Source organism: Balaenoptera musculus, chromosome 19, assembly GCF_009873245.2.
Source record: "Balaenoptera musculus isolate JJ_BM4_2016_0621 chromosome 19, mBalMus1.pri.v3, whole genome shotgun sequence".
In the NCBI taxonomy this organism is placed as follows: Eukaryota; Metazoa; Chordata; class Mammalia; order Artiodactyla; family Balaenopteridae; genus Balaenoptera; species Balaenoptera musculus.
In genome coordinates this window covers 50788603-50814514 of record NC_045803.1, presented here as the reverse complement: position 1 = coordinate 50814514, position 25912 = coordinate 50788603, and the positions used below count along the sequence as shown (strand labels likewise).

The 25912-nt window shown below is 42.9% G+C and overlaps 1 protein-coding gene across 1 annotated transcript in view; it reads right to left on the bottom strand.

Annotated features, from left to right (window-relative positions):
* WWOX (WW domain containing oxidoreductase) overlaps positions 1–25912 on the bottom strand; it is a 974128-nt gene that overhangs the window by 916156 nt on the left and 32060 nt on the right. Inside the window, exon 5 of the mRNA XM_036834493.1 lies at positions 408–514. Coding sequence (XP_036690388.1) covers positions 408–514 — 107 coding nt within the window. The remainder of the gene's footprint in view (positions 1–407; positions 515–25912) is intronic.

Here is a 25912-nt window from a genome sequence, read left to right as displayed (position 1 = left end):
TCTGACAATTAAAAAAATCAGGACTTCCTGGGGGCGCAGTGGTTAAGAATCCACGTGCCAATGCAGGGGACACGGGTTCGATCCCTGGTCCAGAAAGATGACACATGCCACGGAGCAACTAAGCCCGTGTGCCACAACTACTGAGCCTGCGCTCTAGAGCCTGCGAGCCACGCACAACTACTGAGCCCATGTGCCACAACTACTGAAGCCCGTGTGCCTAGAGACCGTGCTCCACAGCAAGAGAAGCCACCGCAATGAGAAGCCCGCGCGCAGCAACGAAGAGTAGCCCCCGCTCAGCGCAACTAGACAAAGCCCACACGCAGCAACGAAGACCCAATGCAGCCAAAAAAAATAAATAAAAATAAATAAATAAATTTATATAAAAAAAAAATCAATCACTCACTTACCCATTCTCCTAAAATGCGTGACACGGCTTCATTGGCTCTTGTCATGTTCCTGCAGGCCAGGATCACATGTGCACCATGGAGGGCGAAAGTTTTGGCGGTTTCAAACCCTACGGTTTAAAGGAAAATCAAATTTAGAAAACACAAATGCAAAGCACTGAGTCATACTGAATGGCCTTTATTGCGTGCCAAACGCATTACCCTAGTGGTTCTCAACCAGACTCGATTTTGCCCCCTAGAAGATATTTGCAAATAACTTGAGACGTTTTTTCAGTAGTCACAGTTTGGGGTGGCGTGCTACTGGTATCTAGCGGGTAAAGGCCAGGCATGCTACAAAATATCCTACAATGCGCAGGACAGCCCCCTCAGCAAAGAATCATCTGGCTCAAATATCTACAGTGTTGAGGTTGAGCAAACCTGCCCCAGGAACAAAGTGATTTCAAAGGTGAAGGCCAAGCCACAGAAGAGCTCGCGGCACAGCCAGCCTTTGAACCACTGCTTAGTAACAACCAAATCGTGTAATCAGTATAAAGAGTAAGGATATATAAAGATTTAGACATGGTCACTGCCCTCAAAGAGTTTACAGTCTAATAAGAGAAAACAAACCTGGAAAGTAAAACAACAACATTTGTTAAGTTCCTGACAATGTGCTCTGCACTATTTCCAGCACTTCTGCTTGCAGCAATGGCAACTAGGTTTCCTAGACCGACCCTCCCACTGAGAACAATTAGAAAAGCTGGACAAAACAACACACACACACACACACACACACACCCTCTTTGAAGGCATCAGAGGAACACTATGCTTGAGAATTTGGGGGGCCAACATCTGGAAAAGCTGAAAAGCCAAGAGAGGTGAGCCAGCATTTGGTGCTTCTACACCCAGTGAAAACACCCTTCAAAAATAAAGGTGAACAAAATTTTTAACATACAAAAGCTGAGGGAATATATCACCAGCATGTCTACACTAGAGGAAATACTAAAGAATGCTCTTCAGATAGGAGGAAAATGACCCTAGATAGAAATCTGGAGATGCGGAAAATGACAGAGTAACATAAAGGGTAAACAGATGAAAAAATCTAAATGATAATAGTGATAGTTTGTAAATTTTACAATACCTAGTGAGCATTACTATACTGATAATAATGACAAATAACCTAGGAGGTAAGTACTTGGTATTCTAAGACCCTTGCATTGTCCAGGAAGTGATAAAGTACTAATCTGTATGACACCTTAATAAGTCAAAAATATAATCTCTACAATTACCACTGAGACATGTAATCTCTACAATTACCACTGAGAGAACAGTAAAATAATATAAATTTAACCAGTTAATACAAAGGGGAAGAAGTATAATTTTTTTTAAAAAAAGGCAAGAAGAGAAAGGAATGTAAAACAAGTTAGACAAATAGAAAGCCAATAATAAAGTGGTATATTTAACCCCAAATATATCTGTAATTACATTAAAGTGGACTAAAAGCTGCAATCAAAAGACAAAGACTGTCAGACTGAATAAAACACACATATACAATATGCTCCTTACAAAAGTGTGTATGTTATGTTTTATATCCTTAAACATAAGGATAAAGAAAATTAAAAGAACGGGAAAAGATATACCATGTAAAGATGAACCAAAAGAAGTATTGTAAGAGAAAAAACTGAGTATTTCATAATGGTAAGTTCTAATCCATAAGGAATATGTGACAATTCTAAATGTATACACATACACACACATCAAAAGTTGACAGGATTAAGAGGAGAAATAGAGAAGTTCATAATCAGAGTGGAAGATTTTAACATATCAGTAACATAAAAATGTCGATAAACAGGAAATAATAGAAGATCTGAAAGTAACTGATAAACTGGAAATAACTGAATATGCTTAAACACTGAACACAACAGCAAAATGTATATTCAAGTACTTAGAGTATTTACCAAAATTGAACATGTGCAGGGCCAGAAGTCTCAACAAATTTCAAAAGATTAAAATTGTAAAGTATGCCCTTGACCACAGTAGAATAAAATTAGACATCAATACAAGATCCTAGAAAATTCCCTTACCTGGAAACTAAGCAACACATTTCTAAATAAGAAATTGTGACTCCAAAAATTACAATGAAAATCAGAAAATATTTTAAACTGAATTATTACAAAAATTCTACATATCAAAACTTACAGAACACAGCTAAAGCCATGGATAAAGGACAATCTACAGCCCTAAATACATATATTAGAACAGAAAATGAGCTCAGCATCTATTAAGAAAAATTTTAAAGCTGCTAATTACCTAAAGAAAGCAGAAGGAAGGTAATGAAAATAAAGACACTCACAAAAATAAAACAAACATAAAATACAGAGGAACAAAGAATCCAAAAGTCACTTCCTTGAAAAAACTAATAAAATTGAAAAAGGGCTAGCGAGAGAGACAGAGAGAGAGCGTGTGCAAGAGAGCACCAGGACACACACTTGAGTGTACAAGTGAGCACACAAATGGCAGATAGCGGGGGAGAATAAAAGGACATCACTACAGATCCTATTAAAAAGATATGATGGGGACTTCCCTGGTGGCGCAGTGGTTAAGAATCCGCCTGCCAATGCAGGGGACATGGGTTCGAGCCCTGGTCCGGGAAGATCCCACATGCTGCAGAGCAACTAAGCCCGTGCGCCACAACTACTGAGCCTGCGCTCTAGAGCCCGCAAGCCACAACTACTTAAGCCTGCGCACCACAACGAAGAGTAGTCCCCGCTCACCACAACTAGAGAAAGCCCACGTGCAGCAACAAAGACCCAACGCAGCCAAAAATGTAAAAATTAAAATAAAATGTTTTTAAAGTAAAAATAAAAATAAAAAGATATGGTGAACAACTTTATACCAATAAATTTACGATATAGGTGAAAAAGACAAATTCCCAGAAAGACACCACTTAAAAATTGCTGCAAGGAGAGAAAGAACTGAAAAAAATCTATATTTTTAAAGAAAATTCTCAAAATGAAAACTTGGATCCATTTGTCTTGAACAGTAAAGTCTACCAAACGTTTAAGAAAATAAAAATGCCAACCTTACACCAACTCTTGCACAGAATAGAAAAAGAAGAAAAACTCAACTATTTTATAAGGCTTGAACTCATTAGTCATTAGGGAAATGCAAATTAAAGATACAGTGAGATAATACTGCATACCTACTACTACAATGGCTAAAATTTTTTTAGAAATTAAAAATAAAAATAATGACCACACCAAATGTTGGCAAAGATGGGGAGCAACTAGAACTCTTAGACATTGCTGATGTGAAAAGAGAAAGGAGGAGAGGGGAGGGAGGGAAGGGGAGGGGAGGGAAGGGGAGGGAAGGGGAGGGAGGGAAGGGGAGGGGAGGGGAGGGAGGGGAGGGGAGGGGAGGGGAGGGGAGGGGAGGGAGGGGAGGGGAGGGGAGGGGAGGGGAGGGGAGGGGAGGGGAGGGGAGGGGAGGGGAGGGGAGGGGAGGGGAGGATCTAATTTCAGAGCTTGAACATCACCCCATTGTTCTGAAGTGTAAAATACCACATCTTGTAAGCTATGTGGAAAATCATACAGAGTATGCGGCAACAACAAAGCAATCAATTCTAGTAGAGAAGTAGCAATGTAATTCAGCCAAAGCCATGTCAAATGATCATAGATTACTGCTTCCAAGATAATGTTAATATGTATGAACAATCAGAGTATCATTATCTTACTGAGACTGCCATGTGAAAGAGTCAAGCAAAGGTCATGCATTCATATCACTTCCATATATCTAATCTTCATGGAGGCCAGTCTATTTATATAAACTAGTTCCTCAAGGGAAGCCAGCACAGCATAGTGGAAAACTCAAACTCAGGAGTTTGACACATATGTGTTGACCCAGCTCCAGCTATTTATAAGCTATCAGACCTAAGGCTGTGCCTTTAACCCATCAGAAACTCAGTCATTTTTCTTAAAATGGGGAGTGAATAGTAAACATACACTAGGAACCTAATATAAACACAGTAGGTGGGAAAACAAATGTTAGTTCCCAATCCTTTCCAAAATCCAGTTCAGTGCAAAGTCCTGATTTATATGAACTAGCAAATATAGTACAGCCATCATGAATGAAAAAAACTCCCTCCTAGGTCTGCTCCCAACAGCAACCCATGAGCTAACTGGTTTTAAGACCAACCAGAATCTAAAGAAATTAGCTACAAGATCTACCACTCCATTTGTCTGAGTACTGGCTAAAGAACACACTTGAACTTTGTTTATACCGAGCACTATATCCCAAGATATTCACTTACCATTATCTAAGGATCACCTTCTATACTTGACTCTGAGGTTAAAATAATTACACAAAAAATTTCAAATCTGAAATACTGCACATCTAAATCTGTTTGTCTCCTCTTTGGTGTCTGTACTAAAAGGTGCTCGGGAAAAAAAAAAAAAAAGGTGCTTGGAGCTGTATCTTCAAGGCAAGAAACAACAAGCTGAAATTTACTCATTTGGATCCATGATGCCAATTTCACCCCTTATCCCCAGTGAGCAAAAGGCACCCAGATCATCTGGGGAAAGAGAGAGAAGTAAAACACCAGGTTTTGTAGCCCAGCTGTTCCAAAACTGGAGGGGTGTGGGCATGGGACAAAATCTTGCTGACTGATGTGCTACATCAATCAAGCTAATGAAATGCTGACAGCCATACGGAGGTATAGCATGAAGTGGCCAAGAACGACTTCACTTGCAATCACAGGACTTTTCACACCCGGATCTTGTTGAAAATGATGGACTCTGTGTCCCTACAAAATCTCCAGGTCAGAACAATCATCAGACATATTTCTCATGAGATTTTCATCCAAGAGTGTTAAAAAAAAAAAAAAAAAAAAAAAAAGTCACACAGGGGAGTGAGGGAAGATGGTCATTCATTAGCAAACATACTTTTAATGGACTGAAGAAGCATCAATACAACGCAGGGCCAGACAGGCCCCGGGGCTTTATTTATCTAATTTACCAGGATAACCGTAAACTCCTTAGAATCTGTGCTTTTTTCATGTCTATGGCCCATAGGACTAACCTCCCAGTAAGATTCAATAAATAACTGCCAAAGAAATGAATGTCCTTACAGGCTGCTAACAGGCTACAATTCCGGACTGTTTTAAAACAACCCAAGTTGTTTCAAACAGTACTGATGGCCCTCTAACTTCCTTTTAAACAACGAATAAATACTGGAATCCTGCAAAGATACTGCTCACTGCAGTTTTGAATGACACTACCTAGAAATCTGTGAGGGAAAAGGGCATGCCCCTTTGCTATCAAAATTTATTTTCCCAGACAAACTTGTTAAGTCACGCCGTCTCACTTGACAAAATAACCTATGGCAAAGGACTTTTTATTACCAAAAAGAGCACATCTGACACCGTGGCAGCAACAGGCTGCGGGCAGCACTCTGCGCCCTCTCTCCTTTAGATAATTCCTGACTGCAGCTATGGTTAAACCATCTGTCCCTGTGTCATGTAAAATTACACTCTGAGTCTTACATCGATCTTCCTTTATCTAAGCCACGTGTGACATATTGCTAGTCTACTTTTAGAAGCTGCAACGGACAACTCTGTCTTCTTACCCTGTACAAGTGCCTTTGGAGCAAAACAAAGCAGGGATATTTCAAAAGATGACGGTTTAACATGAAGGACAGTAACACTTTTATAGTAAACCATATCTCTTGAGTGTGGAGTTTTATAAATTAAAAAAAAAGTTTAATAATGCTACCTACTGCTAAAATCCAGGAAAAGCCCATGAGGATAGCATCCCTCACTCCCATAATAACGCAGCTGATGACCAGTTTAATTAGCTAAATGTAGTAGTGCTGAGCCAATACTGCACAGTGCCAAAGTTTGCACAAAATAATGAAGGCAATGGTTTACTAAATTTAATAACCTGATTCATCTTATAAAAAATTAACTTTATGACAATGTTTAAATTGAACCAGCTTAACTGCATGGAGGTGGCAAGAGTGCGTCCAGAGGAATATTTAAAACTAATAATATAAAGAAAATAATGGAAGACGTTTTAAAACAATGGGCATCATCGGTTTTCCAGCACTTGTTACGTCTGATCCAATCAGGAAAACCAAGTGGCTGTGGAGGTTTAATATTTCCCTGACTTGGGTTTCAAGCTTTGCATACAAACATTAAAGTACCAGAAAAGGGAAAACATACCAAAAAAATATTAAATGCCTGCTTATCTTACACTAGGTTTCCGTGTCTAGTATAGAGGTTACAAACTGGTGATCACAGGGTAAATCAAGCCCACAGACTTGTTTCCTTTGGCCCACATATTGGCTCCCTCCTCCCTTTCTCTCTCTCCGTCCTGCCCTCTCTTGCATCCTTCTATTCTCCCTTCCTTCCTAGTACAAATTACTTGCCAGCATTAAAAAATTGGGGCGATTATATATCCAAACTCCAGAGAAGTTGGATTAGATGTCCAGCTTCTCTGTAAAAGCTTACAATTGGAACATACTGGGCCCCCAGTTCCACTTGGTGAACAGCAGGTGGGCTGAGGAGCCACTGCAGGCTAGACACGGGGTTTAGGCTCTCCTTTTGGCCACGGTCACCACCCCCGATGCTGGCTGGCATCACCTTCCAGGCTACTGTGGGCATCTGATGCTCAGATGCACATCTTAAGGGCAAGATCCCTGCTAGAGACAATGGCTCAAGCCTGACCATGAAACTGCCTCAGTCCGAATCCTCACGTGTGATCTGCCGTATCTCAAAGAAGGCTTCACACTGATCTGCTTGAGATTTTTTTTTAAGGCGTGTCCAACCCCACTTTGTCAAGCACAAGAAGGCCAGGTTGCTACCAATGCCTGGAAGAAATGGCAGCAGTGCTCAGCTTTGCACAGGAAAATACAATGGTAATGATGCAGGGACCTGCAGGGATTTGGGTCTGTGGTACCAGTTCCTTTTCCCACCTACCCTGCATTTCCCAAATGTCCCTGAGTGGTCACAGAAACTCTGGACCTAGAACTACTTTGGGACCAAAGGGCATAAAAATGAACCGGTCAAGCAAAAACGAGACTGGGTGCATGGCAAAACAAGACCAAAGACTGGCAAGAATTTAGGCATAGAGTAGCACTATGAATTATCATTATTACTGTTGTTACTGTTGTTGTTATTTAATCCATTTAAGATACCTCTGGTGGTCATGCAGAAGACGGACTGCCTGAAGATACTGAAGCCTTGTAATCAGCCAGCAGAGATGAGATACCTTCTTATGCTGAACAGCTAAGGGGAAAATTAGAAAACCATTGGGAAGCAGAAAGCCTGAGTCTAAGTCTGAGGCAGTATCCAAGGTCTCCAGGGATGCCATCCATGCCATGGGTGAGGTTGGCAATTGGTCTACCCAGACAGGGAATCCGGGGAGGGGTGGGTTTGGGCCCGGTGATGGAAGGGGATAGAACAGTGGCCACACCCAATGAGACTCACAGGCAGGTCGGATAGATGGGGACAGAATCACAGAATCCCCAGGCACACAGAACATCAAGGTGGGAAGCCAGGCCCCAAAGATACTAACAAAGTTCCTGCTGAAGTCGGAGCTAAGAACGAGGCCATTTCTCTCTCCAGTGCTTGGAAGGTTCCTTCTGGTTTGAGTTTTTTAATTTCTCCAAATTGTGGATTTACTTGGGCAGCGTCCCCATTTACTGTAAATTATGGTTTTAATTATCATTTTTATTAAGATGCCCAAAGGAGCTGGGGCTTACAACAGAGTAATTTCTAATGGGTTGTTATTATTAACTTATAATTGTGAAGCGCTGGAGACAAATGTTACTTGTAACTGTACCCAATTAAAAGGCCACATGGGCTTCCCTGGTGGCGCAGTGGTTAGGAGTCCACCTGCCAATGCAGGGGACACGGGTTCGAGCCCTGGTCCAGGAAGATCCCACATGCCGCGGAGCAACTAAGGCCGTGCGCCACAACTACTGAGCCTGCGCTCTAGAGCCCACGAGCCACAACTACTGAGCCCACGTGCCACAACTACTGAAGCCCGAGCACCTAGAGCCCGTGCTCCACAACAGGAGAAGCCACCGCAGTGAGAAGCCCAGGCACTGCAACAAAGAGGAGCCTCCGCTTGCCGCAACTAGAGAAAGCCTGTGCGCAGCAACGAAGACCCAACGCAACCAAAAATAAATAAGTAGATTTTAAAAAATAAAAGATAAAATAAAAGATCACCACAGAGATGGTGATTTCTCCCCTCTGCACCATCATCCCCCCACCTCCCGCCCCTAGAACATACCACTAATAGAACCTCTAAGAACCAATCCACAAGTTGCAGAATCTTCCAGCACAAGGCATCTCCCTCCCTGGAGATCGACTGACATGTGCAGAGCAAGAAGATGAGCCTAATGTCTTTCATCCTGAGTTAGATCTTGGGACAATTCAAATTTGGGGGCAATGTTTGTGTTATAAACCACTAGCTTTAAGGATGCGAGTTTCACCCACATTCTCCTATGAGTACCAACACAAGGACCTTACTTTCCTAACTGATCCGATTAATGTAAACAAAGTTACGGTGATACGACATTGACCGCGATACTGAAATCTGATGCTCCAAGGGCATTTCCCATGAAACTCGAGGATATGCAGTCACTACAACTCTAAGATCAATACCGCAAAGGCAGCGACCAGATAATCCAAAGACTTAGAGACTGTGCTCAGCGAACACTAACCACAGCTTCCAACTCGTAAGAAATTACAGAACTACACAGACCTCTCCAGAAGAAGTCGAGTCACAGCCAGCCCTGCTTTTACATGTAGGCATTCTATACAGCTACGTACAAGTACCACACAGAGGCTCCTCCACACCCCTGATAACAGAAATAAGATCCTAAATATAAATATTTACCAAAGAAGGATGCCAATTCAAGCGATGAGAAAAGAGAATCAGGAAATGACCGGTTCACTTGCAGTATCTTTTTGAAACGTCGACAGGCTGCGTGTACATGCTCTGGGCAGTATAAGGCAGACACCATAATGTTTTGTAAAGCTATACTATAAATTCCAGCTGACTGCCCGGGATCTCTCAAGAGACAAGACTGACCCCAGGCTGCCTACTAGTGCTGGCTGCCACTGAGCTGGCTGAATTAAGTTCTCACCTGACCTGCCAGGAACAGTCCAGATTCCAGTGTGTTAGGAATCACAGTGAGAAAAGTACCCAAAGATTACAATTAACATGGTGCTAGGCAACCCACAGAAGGCAGATTCTGTAAGCGCAACTAAATCCAGCAGTATCCGTGTCAGTAAGGGCGTGGGGGCAACAGGCAACCTCACAGGTTAACAGGGGAGGGGCTGCGGAGTGGACTATAAAATGGCTCAACATCTTTGGGGGCAACTGGACTATATCCAATTGTTCGTGGACGTGCCCTTTCGCCCAATTATTCCACAACCAGAAATGCAGCCTATAAATATTCTTGCCCACATGAGCAAAACATGTGAGAGGAATATTCAATCAGCATTGTTTGTAACAGCCAACAACCTGGAATCAACCTAAACGTCCATCAATTAGGTGAAATAAATTGATGGCACGCACAGAAAAGAACGAGGTGAAACGAGATGGAGATACAAGAAAACACGTCCATGTTCTGTCATTAAGAAAAAAAAGAAATCAAAGTACAGATTAGCCGGCAAGTATGATCCCACAGGTGAAACAAAAAGAGGGGACGTACGTGCTTAAATATGCGTTAACACTGATAATTTCAGCAAAAGAGCTATTATTGGTCAGGGGCAAGGAAGCCTTATTTTCCATCTGATAACATCTATCCTGTTTCCATTTTTAACACGTGTGTGCATGCTTGTTAGGGTAAGAAACTCAAAATTAAAAACTGAATGGTATCTAGTGGATCATTTCTAAGCCTTTATAAACTTTAATACAGAGAAATCAAGACAAGGGAGAAAGGAAAAAAGGAAAACCCATTCTCATTCCAAACGCTCTGTTTTCAGAGAAGACTGTAAAAAGAAGGTGAGGAGGAGGACCCGGGGGTGGGTTACTACCTACTGAGCACTGTGCCAGGTGCTATATGAGATACATTATCTAATCGAAGGCACACTTCACAGAAACCCTACGAAGCACCACTCTCCTCACCTCACAGATGAGAAAACCGACAATCCCAGGGGTTAAGGGGACTCACGAGATCAGAGGGCAAAAATGGAGAAGGATCCCCAAGTGGTGTAGCCTGAGCTCAAGGCAGGGGGGCCCTCAAACCACCACACTCACCATGTGAGTTCCAGGCACACACTAGGAGCTCCTTGAGGGCAGGAAAAACGAATTTGGAACACGGCTCACCCGGCCCACTGTCTGCTAACTCTGTCTGTTAAATATGACTTAGAGAATTTCATACATGTTCTTTGTGGCTGTTATGAGGTATGTTTACATTTGTAGCATTCGCATAATGTAAGCTAAACTAAGCAACTGTCCTTCTGAAAGAGAGAGAAAAGGTCCAAATGCCGTGGGCCTCAATGTCAACAGTCTACCAATGCTTATTTCTTTTCTGTGTTACCATGTCGAGGTAAAGAATTGAGGCCTCGTCAGCTACTCTGTTACATAAAAGTACTTACTTTATGGAATCTGTCCCCAAACCGTGAGGCATTATCAAATTATCTTCTCTCTTATTTAATATTTCATCACGGGGCTCAGAATTAACACCATCCTTCGCTTTCACAAACGCTTCTCTGTGTAAGGCCTATGAGACAGGAAAACTAATCCAGAGAAATAAACTTTCTCTCCACGTTCTCCAAGGTCAATAACTTAAAAGTATGGACTTAATTTAACCCTGCCTCTATGCTTTCAACCAATGAGTTGTTTTACAAGGGACAATCTTAACACCATGGCCGTTCTAAGTTATGCTCAAATTTTTTCTTTAATTTCTAAAAGGCTTCAGTGCCAAACTTGAAAGGACTATCCTTATTAAAATCAAAGATAAAGACCACCCCCTATAAGAAGAAAGTCATACCACGTTGGATTTTTTAACAAAGTGCATGGCACTTTTAGAAATTTGGCCCAGGTCCTTAGCAAGAAAAAAATAGGATGAAACAGAAGAGCAAAAACAAAGGCTTCCCAGTAAAAAAAATTTTTTAATCTAGTTTATTGGACAGAGAGACCACTATGTATTAAAAGGTCTCAACAAGATAAAGCTTCTTTCACTCACTGTCATTAACAAAGGAAAGAATACAGCGGCTCTATAATTCCAAACCCAGCACACGCTGTTCTGTTCAAGTTTACGTTCTTTGGAAGGCAAGACTTTTTCTGTAACTGACAAATCACACACCAAACACACACACACACACACCCCTATGGTGTCACCTTTTCTAACTCGCACTCACAGCCATATCTACTAAGAGAACCAAAGTGTTTCTACGTGGTTATGAGTGGAAAGATTTACCCTGAAGTTTGGCCTTTTTTACTTTGACGGATGAATTTATAGCCACTTCAAGAGGAGAAGAGAACCCAGCTCTGACTTCACAAGCACACTTGTATTATATTACCGAGTGGTTCACTGTTTTCACAGCTGGGCCAGGATTTCCTTTCACGAACGGCAGCCGCTGTTACTCTGTCCTCTGTTCAAGACAAGGTTCTTTTTGATTTAGAGCAAACAGGGCAGCCACGTAGGTTCTGCACCCGCACTTGTCCAAAGAGAGATCCCTTTCTTTTACCTTCTTAACGACCGAAGCGGCCACGATCGGCCTGTCTACCAACATATTTTCCACTCCTGTCAATTAAGAAGTGGTCAGGATGGAACTGTTTAAAAAAAAAAAAAAAAAATACTCCTCTAGTCCATTGAGAGCTTCCAGAAACGAAAAGCCTGCTCCAGCCTACACCTTCAATGTGGCAATGTTAACTACTTTTCTAATTCAGGCCCTTTTTTTTTTTTTTTTAAATTTCTGATCGACCTTGGCTCTCACCTTTTTTAAAAAAGTAGTGTAGGACTTTGCCTCTTGAAAAGATTAAATTCTTTATGCTCCCAAAGTCATATAGAGGTGATCAAAACACCATGCTGGGAAAATTCAGCACTTTTCTGAGGCTCACTTTTAAAGGGTCCAAATTGACTTTCACTTTGTACGATGCAACTTCTCAGAAGCCTCACTTAAATTCAGTCATGAAAGCTAGATGCGCAGGGAGAAAGTTCTATTAACCTTGTGCTCTCTGGGTCCATCATGACCTGTCCTAAAATCAGTGACCCCTACAATACCCCCTTATGTGGAAAGAAAATCTGTAACCAGACATTTACTGAGAAGTAACCATTTACTGATTAAGAAGTGCTAACTACAAAAATGAATGATACACTAAGGAGACAAAACATACAGCACTTTAAAGCAAACTGATTTTAATGCAAAAAACACCTAATCGAAGGGTAACTCTTACCTTGTAGTCATTAAGAAAAACAGTATCCCCGATAAGCTATATAATCAGACCACGCTCTCCCAGGACATCTTTAATATAATCACTTTTTTAAGTTCTGTAAAATCTAACTGTGGCTTAGCTGTGTGTGTGTGTTTCTGTTATTGCTTTGTTTTTTTAAAAATACGAATGCTGATATCATTTCAATTCAACTCGAAAATAGTAAAAAAAAAAAAAAAAAAAAAAAGTTTCTGTTTCAGGTGAGTTCTCTTGCAATAGACAGTCCACAATAATCCTGGGAAGAAGGTACCAGCAACACTAGCTTTCCAGAAGAGGAAGTAAACAAAACTCTTCATTTCCTTTCACAAGCCAAGGTGCCCAGAACGAAACACAAGGAATCATTACGAGTTTGATGCTTACCTTTCTGGTATTACACCCCAGTGATTACAGTGCCTGGGTCCCCAGGGGACATATAATTTGTAAAAGAAATTCTCCATCGCTTTTTAAGCTATCTAAGAAGAGCTGCCTAAACCAAGTCAGACTCGCTGGAAGGGGGAGAGGGGAAAGAGCTGTCTGTTTTCAGGTTGATAACATTCTGTTTCGGAATACCATGATGAAGGACTGGCAAAACATACCAATCGTGAAATGTATACCTCTCGGGAAACATGCGATCTAACCATGACCGTGATCATGCACCTGCTTGACGTGGATGGCAGAGATGTGCCCAGTGCCTTCCAGCTGGGGCTGATTTTGCCTGGTTCCTGGGGCCTCCGTCAGCTACAGGTTTGCGTTTGGCTCCCCTCGTGCAGCTGCTGCTGCCTCTGGGCCAAGAGGGTCACAGTTGGAGTTCCCACATAGGTAACATACACGACTCGGGATGAGGCTTAACTTCAATTCGAAGAGGAGGGAGCACTCTCAGAGTCAGGGAAGGCACCCGAGCCCTAACAGAGGACTCAGGCCTGCACAGAACTTCTGTTCAACCTGCACGCCTGGAGGCTTCCCAGCTCCCAGCAGCGGGAGCCCATGCCATTGGGGAGAAGCCGCAAAAGACTCCAGTGGAGATTTTCGTCCCAGATCAGAGAGCTTGAGGAAGCACGCTCAGCTCGATTTTTTTATTTGGCTCAAGCATGCAGTCTGCCCCTCAAGCACATATGTTTTAAAGGCTCTAGAAGGCAAGGTGTACTAGATTTTCTTCAGTGCTTTGAGACAGATGGAGAATAGGAAGTAAACACGCAATCAAAGAATTTCTCGGAGGAAAAACAGATCGGGAGCCGTACTGGTTGTTATGGACTGAACTGTGTCCCCTTAAAATTCATATGTGGAGCCCTAACCCCTGATGTGACTGTATTTAGGAGCCAGGGCCTAAAGGAGGTGATGAAGGTTAAATGAGGTCATAAGGGTGGGGCCCTGATCCAATAGGACTTGTGCCCTTATAAGAAGACAGACGCCAGGGATGGGTGCACACAGAGGAAAGACCACGTGAGGACACAGCAAGGAGGAGGTATCAAGAGGGCAAAGAGAGAAGCCGCAGGAGAAACCAACCCTGCTCAAACCTTGATCTTGGACATCTGGCCTCCACAACCATGAGAAGCAAATTTCTGTTGTTGGAGCTGCCCCGTCTGTGGTAGTTTGCTGTAGCAATCGAACCGAATAAAACACTGCTGCTTTTGACCTGATCAACTAGATCTAAAAGGAGAAAAGTCAACGTTCCCTCAGCTTCCTGGCCTCAACCACCAGGAAGTAAGATGTAAGTGTTTATGTCATTCTTACATGAGGCAAGTAACTGAGGGGGAAGAGATGAGACTTCTATCAGAAATCTAACTTCTCCTTGGAGTTTCTCTTAAGAGAGCTGAAGGGGCTTCCCTGGTGGCGCAGTGGTTAAGAATCCACCTGCCAATGCAGGAGACACGGGTTCGAGCCCTGGTCCAGGAGGATCCCACATGCCGTGCAGCAACTAAGCCCATGCGCCACAACTACTGAGCCTGCGCTCTAGAGCCCACAAGCCACAACTACTGAGCCCACGCGCCGCATCTACTGAAGCCCGTGCACTCTAGAGCCCGTGCTCTGCAACAAGAGAAGCCACCACAGTGAGAAGCCCGCGCACCGCAACGAAGAGTAGCCCCCGCTCGCTGCAACTAGAAAAAGCCCACACACAGCAACAAAGACCCAACACAGCCAAAACAAACAAATAAATAAATAAATATAAAATTTAAAAAAAAAGAGAGAGCTGAAGGAAAAAAAAAAAAATGAGAGATCTAGTTCCTTGCTACTCAAAGAGTGGTACCTGGACCAGCATCACCACCTGAGAATTGTTAGAAACGCAAATTCTCCAGCCCCAACCCCAGACCTGCTGAATCAGAGATTCTGGGAGCTGTGGCCAGCATTCTGTGTTCTAATAAGCCTTCGGGGGACTGCGGTACTTGTTCAAGGTGAAGATCCTCTGGCCTTGTGAATGCCCAGGACTGACCTTCTCCAACACACACGCTGTCTAGCACTTCACACGTACACACCACTTTTACATCAGTCCCATTCTGTCCTCAGCACCATGGTATTTGATCCTGTTATCCCCATTATACAGATAAGGAAACTGAGGCTCAGAAAAGGCAAGGCCAAACAGTTCACTGGAAGAGTAAAGACTGGCCTCTAGGACATGATGCCTCTAGAACCCCTTACAGCTTCCCCCATGGTGACGTTGTCATTTGCTCTCTGAGGACTGGTCCCCCCCCTCACCACCCCCCTTCTTAGCACCATCCTGCAAGGGCTACTCTTGGGAGTCAGACTTGAGTTAGAATCCTGCCTCTGCCACTTTCTAGGAACCTCTGAGCCTTGAAAAGGATGCTGGGTGTTCTGGGTTGAACCATGTCTCCTGCCTCAAAATTCTTATGATGAAGTCCTAAGAATCAGAATGTGACTTTATTTGGAGGTAGGGTCTTTGTGGAGGTAATCAAGTTAAAGTGAGGTCACTGGGGTGAGCCCTAATACTATATTACTGGTGTCCTTATAAAAAGGGGAAATTTGGACACAGCATACATACCGAGAGAATGCCATGTGAACTTGAAGATATCCATCTACAAGCCAAGGAGGGAGGCCCGGACCAGACCCTTCCCTCACACCCCTCAGAAGGAACCAACCCTGCAAACGCCTTGATCTCAGACTTCTGGTCTCCAGAAATGTGAAACAATAAACTTCTGTTGTTTAGGCCACCCAGTCTATAGTGTTTGTTATAGCAGCCCTAGGAAACTAATACACTTAACTTCTAAGAACCTCACTTTCTTCAACCATAAAGGGGGATATTAAGATGTATTCTGACAGGGCTGTAAGGAACATCAAATAAAATAACTATGCAGAATCCTTGACAAGTAGCAAGTTTTCAATACGTTAGGCTTCCTATTAACACAACACTTGCTAAAAGGCTCTCCATGTGATTTACGTTTCACATTCTCCTATGGAAATCTAAAAATCTGTGCAGGACACTTCATAGAATCAACGAACCTTAGCTACTCAGGCAGCTGAGCTATTCAACTGCTAATCACTGCCCCAACTCCTCCCAAGAAGTATTTAAAGCACTGCATAATAAACACCCACAGGCAACACAGAAATTAAGAATCGGTAGTTGCCTGGGGTCAAGGTGGGGAGGAGACTGACAAATTACCTGGGGCAAAGAGGCAGGAGGAAAATTTCCGTGGAGAAGTAAATGTTCTGTATCTTGGTTGGGGTGGTGGTTTCCCTGGGTATACACATTTGTCAAAAGTCATTCATGTGTACAATTAAAATGTATGCGTTTTATTATATGTAACTTAATACTTCAAAAAAGTTGATTTTTCTAAAAAGGGGAAAATGTGTACCCATATTAAGAAGAAAAAAAAAAAAAATCTGATCTACCAGGAATCTGAAGTAAACTAGTTTCTTACTTGAGCATTTAAATGTTAGTTCTGAGCTTCCTGGCAACGTTGGTAAAGAAAGGAAATAGAATATAGTGCCCTCTCTATTAAATGAAAAAGAGCATACCAATTCTTTAGGAGAGATGAGCTTTGTTCTCTTAACAACTCTGAAATTTTATCAGAGGAATCCCTATATGAGAAACACATGTTAAAAAAATAAACCAGGAGTTGGCAAATATTTTCTATAAAGGCCCAGACAGTAAATATTTTCAGCCTTGCAAGCCCTATGGTCTCTGTCACTGCTGTTTTAAACATGAAAGCAACCACAGACAGTAAGTAAATGAGTGAATATCTCTGTGTCCCAATAAAACTTTTTTTACAAAAATAGGGAAGGGCTGGATTTGACCCACGCACCACAGTTTGCTGACCCCTGGAATAGACAATGCACTTTTAACATTCAATTCTAAGCTGACCTGAAGCCAAACAAGAACAAAGCATGGGAGGACAAGAAGGCGACCTTGACCTGTAGATTTTCTACGAAAGAAAATGTTAATAATTACAACAGCCAAGTTCAGAACTCATGTGGATAACAACCAAAGAAAACTTAATTTTAGACAGTTTACGAGATTCTATAAAAGTCTCTATAAAGTGAATCTCATTTAAACAAATATAAATTTAAACAAAAATAAACAAATAACAAATTTTTAAAGTATTCAATTTGCATCAAAATCTTATTACACTGTTTGTTTCACCCTGAATTTCATTCAACTTACTGTAACTGCATCAGCTTTTCATTGCAAAGCTGGATGTTTAACTATAAACTATATCCTGCCTCTCCCTTTGTGTGTAAAATTGACAAATGTGTTGTTTTTGGATTCCAGAATTCTGGAGAAAGCCAACCTAAATGAATTAAGATGACTAATGTGTTGATTCTGTTTCCAATCCAACAAAATGTTAATGTAAGAACCCATGTCTTATGATGCTCTGTGTTTTAGTTCAAATTTAACATCAAATATTGAATGAGGCAGTTTCTAAGTAAATTACTAAGCTAAAAATATTCCTTCAGCATAGCAAGAACTCCATCTTGTTTAAATAAATGGAAATTTGAACATCTTTGCTCACATTAGCCTAAATAAGAAATTAGAAAAATGCAAACCTCCATTACAGGTAACGGTATTGATTTCATCTTTCTGTGGAAAGGAGCACAGCATTGTCTATCGAGGAAAAGGATTTATTTCAAGTGATTCACCCACAATCGTGATGTCAAGCAACATCCTACACGCAACCAATGCTTAAGCAAAACGATGTTTTTCTGGTGTGCCAGGTAATTAATCACATCCAAGGTGAAAGATCACGAAGATACCGTGAATGCAGTGGTGAGATTCACAACCCATGTGTCTCTGAGCGTCCAGCTACTGCGGGGTATCTGGCACTACTCGTTCTTTTGTAGCATGATGTTTTTACAAATGTTTTCACTGCATTTACTTAACATTTGGCTGAGGAGTTCCTGTGGCTATAACACACTGCTACACAGTTTTGTTCTAAGTAAACTAACATTAGTTTTTCATCACGTAATATTTGAGTAATTTCTATTTCCACAGAGGCATTAACTACTACACTTTTAAAAGCTGTTGGAAGTGTGGCAAAGCCCGAATTCAATTCCATAAACATTCATCATGGACCTTCCATGAATAAGACGCTAAATGTCAGATCCTGGGTGTTCAGCTAATTCTAATACCAAATCTTTCCAGTTTTCTTAAATCAATTACATTTACTGACCACCAAAAGACGAATTTTAATAATTACCTTCCATGTGAAAATCAAAACTATGAAGAGATTATAAAAAGAAGGAAATCAATAATTTGGAGGGGGGGCGGCCGATCTTTCAAAAAAACAGAAAAAATTAAAATTTTATAGGGAAGAAATTAGAAATCCAGGCTCTAGAAATGGAAACTACATAGAATGTATGTATTTTGCCCCTAGGTTTTAGATTCAACTATGACAGGCTGTCAGTAACTGAATTTTTTTTTTCATTACCTGCCAGGTATTTAGGAAATTTCCATTGTTTAGCAAAGGGTAATTCTGAAATCAATAATACTTTATTAATTACATGCTGATAAATTTCTATCAGGAAAGCAACCATGACAATAAAAACTTAAACCTCTCTAAGAATATTTTTATTTCTAATTCTATTCAATTCAATGATTTTTTATGAATAAAAGCACTCTCTAAAGAAAGTATGTGCATTTAACTGCTATTAATGATTGTAATTCCTGAAAACTATCAGGATTTCTTAATTCAGGATCCATGGACTATTCTTCCCTCCCGCCCAAACTTGCACAGAAATGCCAGGCTACAAATGCATTGATTTTCCCCCTGTGGAAAGAAGCCAGAAGTCCCATGATATTCTCAAAGGAGTAAAGGGTGCAAAAAAAAGGTTAAAATCCAAAAGCCTGGAATTTTTTTTTTTTTTAATGAGAAAGCTGTGAAAACACTGTTTGCTCCCCCTGAAAGCTTTACAGAAAGAAGCCAAGTATGGTACTTGACAAAACTGATGGAGTCTCAGAACAGGTCCATCCACGCAATCTGACCATCTTGGCGTCAGAAGGGGAACTCAACCATTACACATCCAAAGCCCTGCCCAGCACTTAAGTCACCTCTGCAGCAGCATCTGTAAGCAGCCACCCAGCCTACGCTCAGCACCTTTGTGACGGGGAACTCACTTGCTCAAGGCAGCCTGCTCTGTTTCTGGAAATGAGGCAATTCCCTGCTTGGTTCCTAATGGGTGATGAAGACAAGAGAACAACTCCTTCTGAAAATCAATCGCCATAAGAAAGTACATTCCACGGGGGTGGGAATGTTTTGTTTACTGCTGTATCCCCGGGTCCCAGAACAGTGCGAGTACACAGTAGGTGCTCAGTAAGTGTTTGCTGCAAGAATGGCTTGTTGAATGACTGACTGCTGTTCATCTGGTAGCATCCCTAGTAGAAAGCAATGTTTCTTTAACAGCATGGTTCTTACAGCTTGAACTGTGTCACTCTAAAAAAAACGTATGTCCAAGTCCTAACCCCAGAACCTCAGAAGCTGACTTTATTTGAAAACTGGGTGTTGATAGAGGTGATCAAGTCAAAATTAGATCATGAGTGTGGGCTCCAATCCAATCTGACCTATGTCCCTATAAAAAGGAGACATTTGGGGACTTCCCTGGCAGTCCAGTGATTAAGACCCCACGCATCCACTGCAGGGGACACAGGTTCGACCCTTGGTCGGGGAACTAAGATCCCGCATGCCGCGCAGCACGGCCAAAAAAAAAAGACATTTGGACAGAGAGAGAGTCACACACAGAGGGAAGATGATGTGAAGACACACACGGAGAATGCCATGTGATGGTGCTGGGGTGGACTGTCCTGGGTACCTCTCATACCCACGTTCACTCTCCCGGTCCCATCTCACCCCAGCTGCTGCTGCGGCCACCGGCTCTGTGCAGCTGTCAAGAGATTTCACACAAATGCAACTGGACAGCCTCACTTGGAGCTGCAGTGGGCACCCCCCCCCCCAATTCCTGTCGTGGAGCATGGCACACTCGCAGAAACCTGCTCGGGACCCACACATGTGAAACCCAAAAAACCCAGGGCATTTAACACCTATGGGGCTACCCCGATCTGATGGGGCGGGAGGCGATGGCTAAATGCAACTCCCCTTTCACTGCACAGGCCAGCAGCTCTGAGATGCACTTCATAAGCCTCCTCAGCAAGTCCCTGGACTGAGCGCCAGCGGCCCACAGCACTGCCCGACTCATAACATGCCCCTGCCCTGCTTAGCCTCCATCCCTCACTCATGCCCTCCGAGGTCACACCCCAAATTACCTACAAATAAGCCCCTGTCTCAGGTTCTGCTTTTGGCGGGGAGGGGGACCAAGCTAAGACGAAAACCTCTTAAAACATTTTCAATACAGAACACAAACCTACCAGTGTAGTTTTTATAAAACTTGAATCATTATCCAAGTTTTCCCACCCCATTCTAATCGGCTGAATGCTGCTCCCCTACAGAACTCGGTCCATTGGTCCCACCTCTGTCCCTCGAAGTAAGCCAGGTTCATCTCTCTCCAGCAGAACTATCACAAGAACTAATGTACGTCAACCCCTTCTTCCACCAGTTAACTAACAGGTGCTCCTAGGACGGGATTCGATGACTTTGCTTGTCTGTGCTCCGTCCAGAAATGACCACAGTATTCTAGATGTGGTCTGATCACTGGCGCTGTGTACCTTTCTTGACCAAAAACACCATGAAAGCTTCAGCCAACCAAAGGTGTAAACAGGCTGTCTGCATCAGACGCTTTATTGGTGCAGATGTTAAGGGCTGCAAGCAATGTTGCCTGGTAGAAACTTCTCTGAGCAGCTGTAGGTAACAGAGATGCCAAATGACGACTGCAACTGAGAAGGCCCGTCTTCAATACGTGCTCCCCTCTTACATGGGTGGAGGCGTGCTACACACTTCACTCCCGCTCCCCCGCTGCAATGAGCACATGGTCTGTACAATGATTACCTGCAGTCTGCCGCAGCTGGGGGATCGCTCCTGACGGCAGACGGACGCCCGCTGGCTACTCAGAGTGGCCTGGCCGCCCCCAAATGGGTTTTATTATCATGCAGGAAAAAAATTCAACCATTTTTTAAAAATAATCAAGGGATAATGATCCTTATATCTTTCTTTCTTGGAAAAGTTCAGTTAAACCCAGAGATGTTTGCTCCTTTTTTTTTTCCCCCCCTTCTTCTCTTCTCCTGTTACCAAGGGAAGAAGACCAGCACCCAGAAGGAATTGACACTTGAGTCCCTGAAGAGTAAGGGCCGGGCCAGGCTCATCTTCCTCTCCCCTTCTGTGTTCCCATTCTTACTTTGAGCTGACCCTATAACACACTTCCTAACTGCTCAACTGAGTTCTGATTAAGCATTATAAAAAATAAAACAAATTAGGTGCATGCTGTGAACATCCGTTGGCAAGTACAATAGCATGGTTCTTAACACGAGAAGTAAATTTAATAGAAATAAAGAGAAATATTTCATCGAAGACAGAATAAGTGAAAGGCGGGCTGTGCCGTCAGCAAACGCCGGGTGGCTCCCACTATAGCACCAGGGGGGCGGCGTGGCCGTGTGATGCTCTGCAATCCTACAGCGAGGGCCACCATCCGCTCTCCCAGAGGCGGTGGGGCAAGCCATTCAGACGGTCGGCCGACAACCACTTTCCAGACAACTGTCATCATTCCGGCCACTGGGAAAGCTGATCTGTTCCAAAGAATTCGCATTTCCCTGGAGAGAGGCACTCTCTCCCTGGGCTGCGCTTTTCACACCGTCTTGTGTCTGTGGTTCACGATGCTCACGCACTGTGGGAAAGGCTGAGGCTTGAACTAAATGGATGTGGAAAAAGACAGGCCTGCTTTATTCTGTCTATTAAGTGTGGACACTGTCCAAGTGGGGCACACAAAGCCATGGCTTTGCAGAAATCCCTTCTGCTGTGCAGCGGCAGTTGCGTCCACTGCCAAAGGGCAGTCGAACAAAACAGGCAAATATTTATCCAACTCCCAAAGTGGGACAGAGACGGTGACAAGTGAAGGCGTCCCTCAACAGGTCGGTCCGTGAATTTACAACGCAGTTGATTTTCCTTCCCTATTTCATACAAGGGTGCACCTGACACCAGCTCCTTTTTACCTCTTAAGCAAAAACATAATTCCCTCTGTGTTGGCGTCCATACAAAAGTGCCCATGATAAAAAGTTAAGAAGCTAAGTTTAAAACTTAGTCCCAGTAACAAAATGAAAGATAAGGAAACTCATGGTGAACAAGACAAAGTGACACACACCACGCTGGGTGCCTTCACTTCATCTCACTGACGTCTCACAACGCTATGACGTTGGTGTCCTGGTGCCTGGCTTCACGGACAGGGAAACTGAGACTCAGGGGTTAAGAACAGGGAACAAGGCCCCAGAGTTACCAAGTTGAAAAGTATAGAAGTTTAAAAAAAAAAAAAAAAAAAAAAAAAAAGCATGTCTAATTATCCAAGAAAGAGTGAGGGCTCACAATCCAAAATAAAACCCGGCAGTGGATACACATGCATGTTGCAGCCTTACTGTCCCAAGGCTTAATAATTTTAACCAGCTTTCCCGTTTCAGGTACGTCTTTCTGGGTGAAGGGATCCCCACTTGTGTTAACATCCTCTTATCCTCCCCGACTCCTGCCCTTGGCAGCAGGACAGCCTGTGTGGTTAGGAAATCTAGGAGAGAGCGCAGGACCCACGGGGCCCTGTCCTTCCTCTCCTCGTACAGACGTCACACGCCCCACTCTGCTCTGCTGTGTGCCTGCTGCGGAGTGGGGGGGGGGGGTGGTCTGGTGGGACCCAGCAGCAACCCATCCCCCTGTCAAATTCTGGGGCTCAGGATCTGAGAGCCCACCGGCCCCCACGTAGAGGCCATGCTCCCCAATATCAGCAGGGCCAGGCGTTAAGGTGATGCACTAGCCTTCTGTTCGCCTTACACTGTGTCCTATTTCTCAATCAGTTCATAACTTGGAAAAGGGGGGAAAATGTGTTATTTGCTGGGGCCTTGAAACCTCCACACCTCTTGACGGGCGACCTGACCAATCTGAGCTTGGATTCCTCTCATTAGAGTAAAACGTTCTACGGACCTCGTGTCACTGTAATTTAAGAAGAGTGTGGCTGCACATTTCAAATCAGTTTGGAATTTATAAACAGATGGGATATAACAGCACACTATTAGGTTTTGTCTTCTAGACCCAAAAGGTTCACAAGTCACGTGATTAAGGCTCGCTCGAGAGAGGTCTAAAGAGAGAGCCGTGTAAGAGCCAACACCAGAGTACACGTAACCCAGGAGACAAGATCCGAAAATTTTCTCACCCCGTCCTGAGAGTCGAAGGAACCTATTCTAAGTCTGAATCCATACCACAAGCGGATCCTTTTTTTCAGCTCTGTGTTATTCCTTGTTTCACTGTATCACTATACTCTTTAAAAAGCAGAGGCGTATCGTGAAATCCCATGCTTTGTAAAAGATTCCATTGTAAGAGTAATCATTATTGAACCTTTTAGCCCAGATGTAATTTCTTACATGTTACAACAAGTTTGGCACGCATTGTGAATTTCAGCCAAGGTTGATAAAGTTCAATACCTTGGCTAACCAACCATGTGTACTACTCATTATAGAAGTAATAAATAGATTCATCAAAATGGACATGAAAAAGCCCTAAGAAAATCCAATGCCATTTCCAGCCTGCGGCCATAAAAGCACCCCGTGGACTTCAATTTTGTACGTAGTTATCACACCTACCCATCATGCAATACCAGGCGTACATAAAACAATCATCTACCCCCATCTGCATGCTAAATAAATTCCAGTTAGAGAAGTGAATTCTCTATCCTAGAGATCTCAAAAGTTGCACAAATGCACACATGCTTCTATGTTCAACTCCTAAAAGAATTCGTATCAAGTACAAAGGGAATCAGACAGACCCGCCTACAAATATCATTTTCCTTCCCATTATCTTTTTGGGTCAGTTTTAGCGGAAGTGGTTTAATTTTTTCCCCCAGTAATACTTTCAGTCTAATTATTCTTTAGCCTCTTGATAATTGAAAAATTTAGTAGAAAGAAAAGAAAGCCTGATTTAGATCAATGTCACAGATGGAAGAAAGAATTCAGTTCTCAGTTCACAGAACGGAAGAGCCTCCTATGATCAAACGTACAGGAGTCGACAGAGCTGGCCTCTAGGATCTGAACGCAATTAACAAAATTTCCTTTATTGGGATAAGAAAACCAGAGTGACTGCCTAGTTGAAAATCCAAGTTCTCCCTATTGCATTTCTCTCTCTTGTGCTTCTAAGAAGAAACGCGAACACTATTTCAGATGTTCACTTTCAAGGAAACAAAAGCCTTCCCCTCTAAGAAGTCCTCCCCGACATCTGGTCAGCCGCGATGGAGCTGACCAGCGCCGGGCTCTGAACCAGACTTTAAAAGTCATGCTGCACGTTTCAAACGCTGCCCTGAACTTGCTAATCCTCTGCTGGGGAAACAACTCCTCCCGAGTCGCTGCACCTCCACTCCAGGAGGTGAACCTGATGGGGGAGAGTCTACACTCTTTATTTCTCAGCAAGGGCCTGTCTTCATCCATAGAGGACAGTGGAGCCAGCTGTGTCTACACTGCAGGGTCTACACACCCCCACCCCGGCACTGGGGTGTTGCAGTGTGCAGGCAACACCTCTCCCCACTATCTGTATGTCACACTTCTGTCCTCTTCCATCTCGCTGGGCCAACAGCACCGTATGCCAGAAATGGCCTCTTGCTGCAGTTTAATGCTTTCTTTCGGATTTTCTCTCTTGGATACATCAGCACAGTGGGATCACTGTGTGATAATATTATAAATGTTCTCATACTCTCCTGGTTCTTTTCACATCTACCGTGGAGAAAAAAAACATGATCAAGCTTTCTAAAACCAAAGTTATGCTCCTCACAACAAAGAAGATAGTCCCTGCTATTAATTACAAACAGCACCTAAATCAACCTTAGCCAAATAATGAGTTTTTAACTAGGCCTAAGCAGAACACCACAACGGTGGAGTGCTTTATTTTCTCAAAGAGTTGGCAACTGCCGGATTCTTCCGAGAGCTTAAATACCATAATGACAGATACTGATGTTCAGAAAGATTAAAGTACAATATGAAACTAAACAGAGGACGGAGAGATGAGCCAGATTTGGGTTCTGAATCACAGAAGTAAAGAAAAAGCAAACTCTCACGCTGACTGTCATAATGAAAAAAAGGTTAAGGAAACTAAGGAAAGAGGGTTGAATGGTTCCCCAAAGACTCAGGGAACAGGTAAAATTCCGCAGGCATCACAAGCACTATGTGTGCAGAAAATAGTCTTTGCGAAGTCCACACTATCGTTTATCGCAATGCCCAGAATTAAGAATATGGGTACGTTTCTAAATACAGATTTCTGACAGCTATGCAGAAATGCTCTCAGGAAGAGCAGATAGTTTTCTAACACGGCCTTTACTGAAAACAAAGCCATCCTGCGAGCATGTTGACTCTGAGACCCAATACTAATATTTAAGCAAACGGTTAAGTCAACATGAACAATGTTTGCTGTTTCTTATTTGTCACAAGAGCTGATTCTCCCCACCGACGTGAACACACACACACACACACACACACCCAGCCATACAATATAAAGTCACTGTCACAGTTAAGGGACTTCCCTGGTGGTGCAG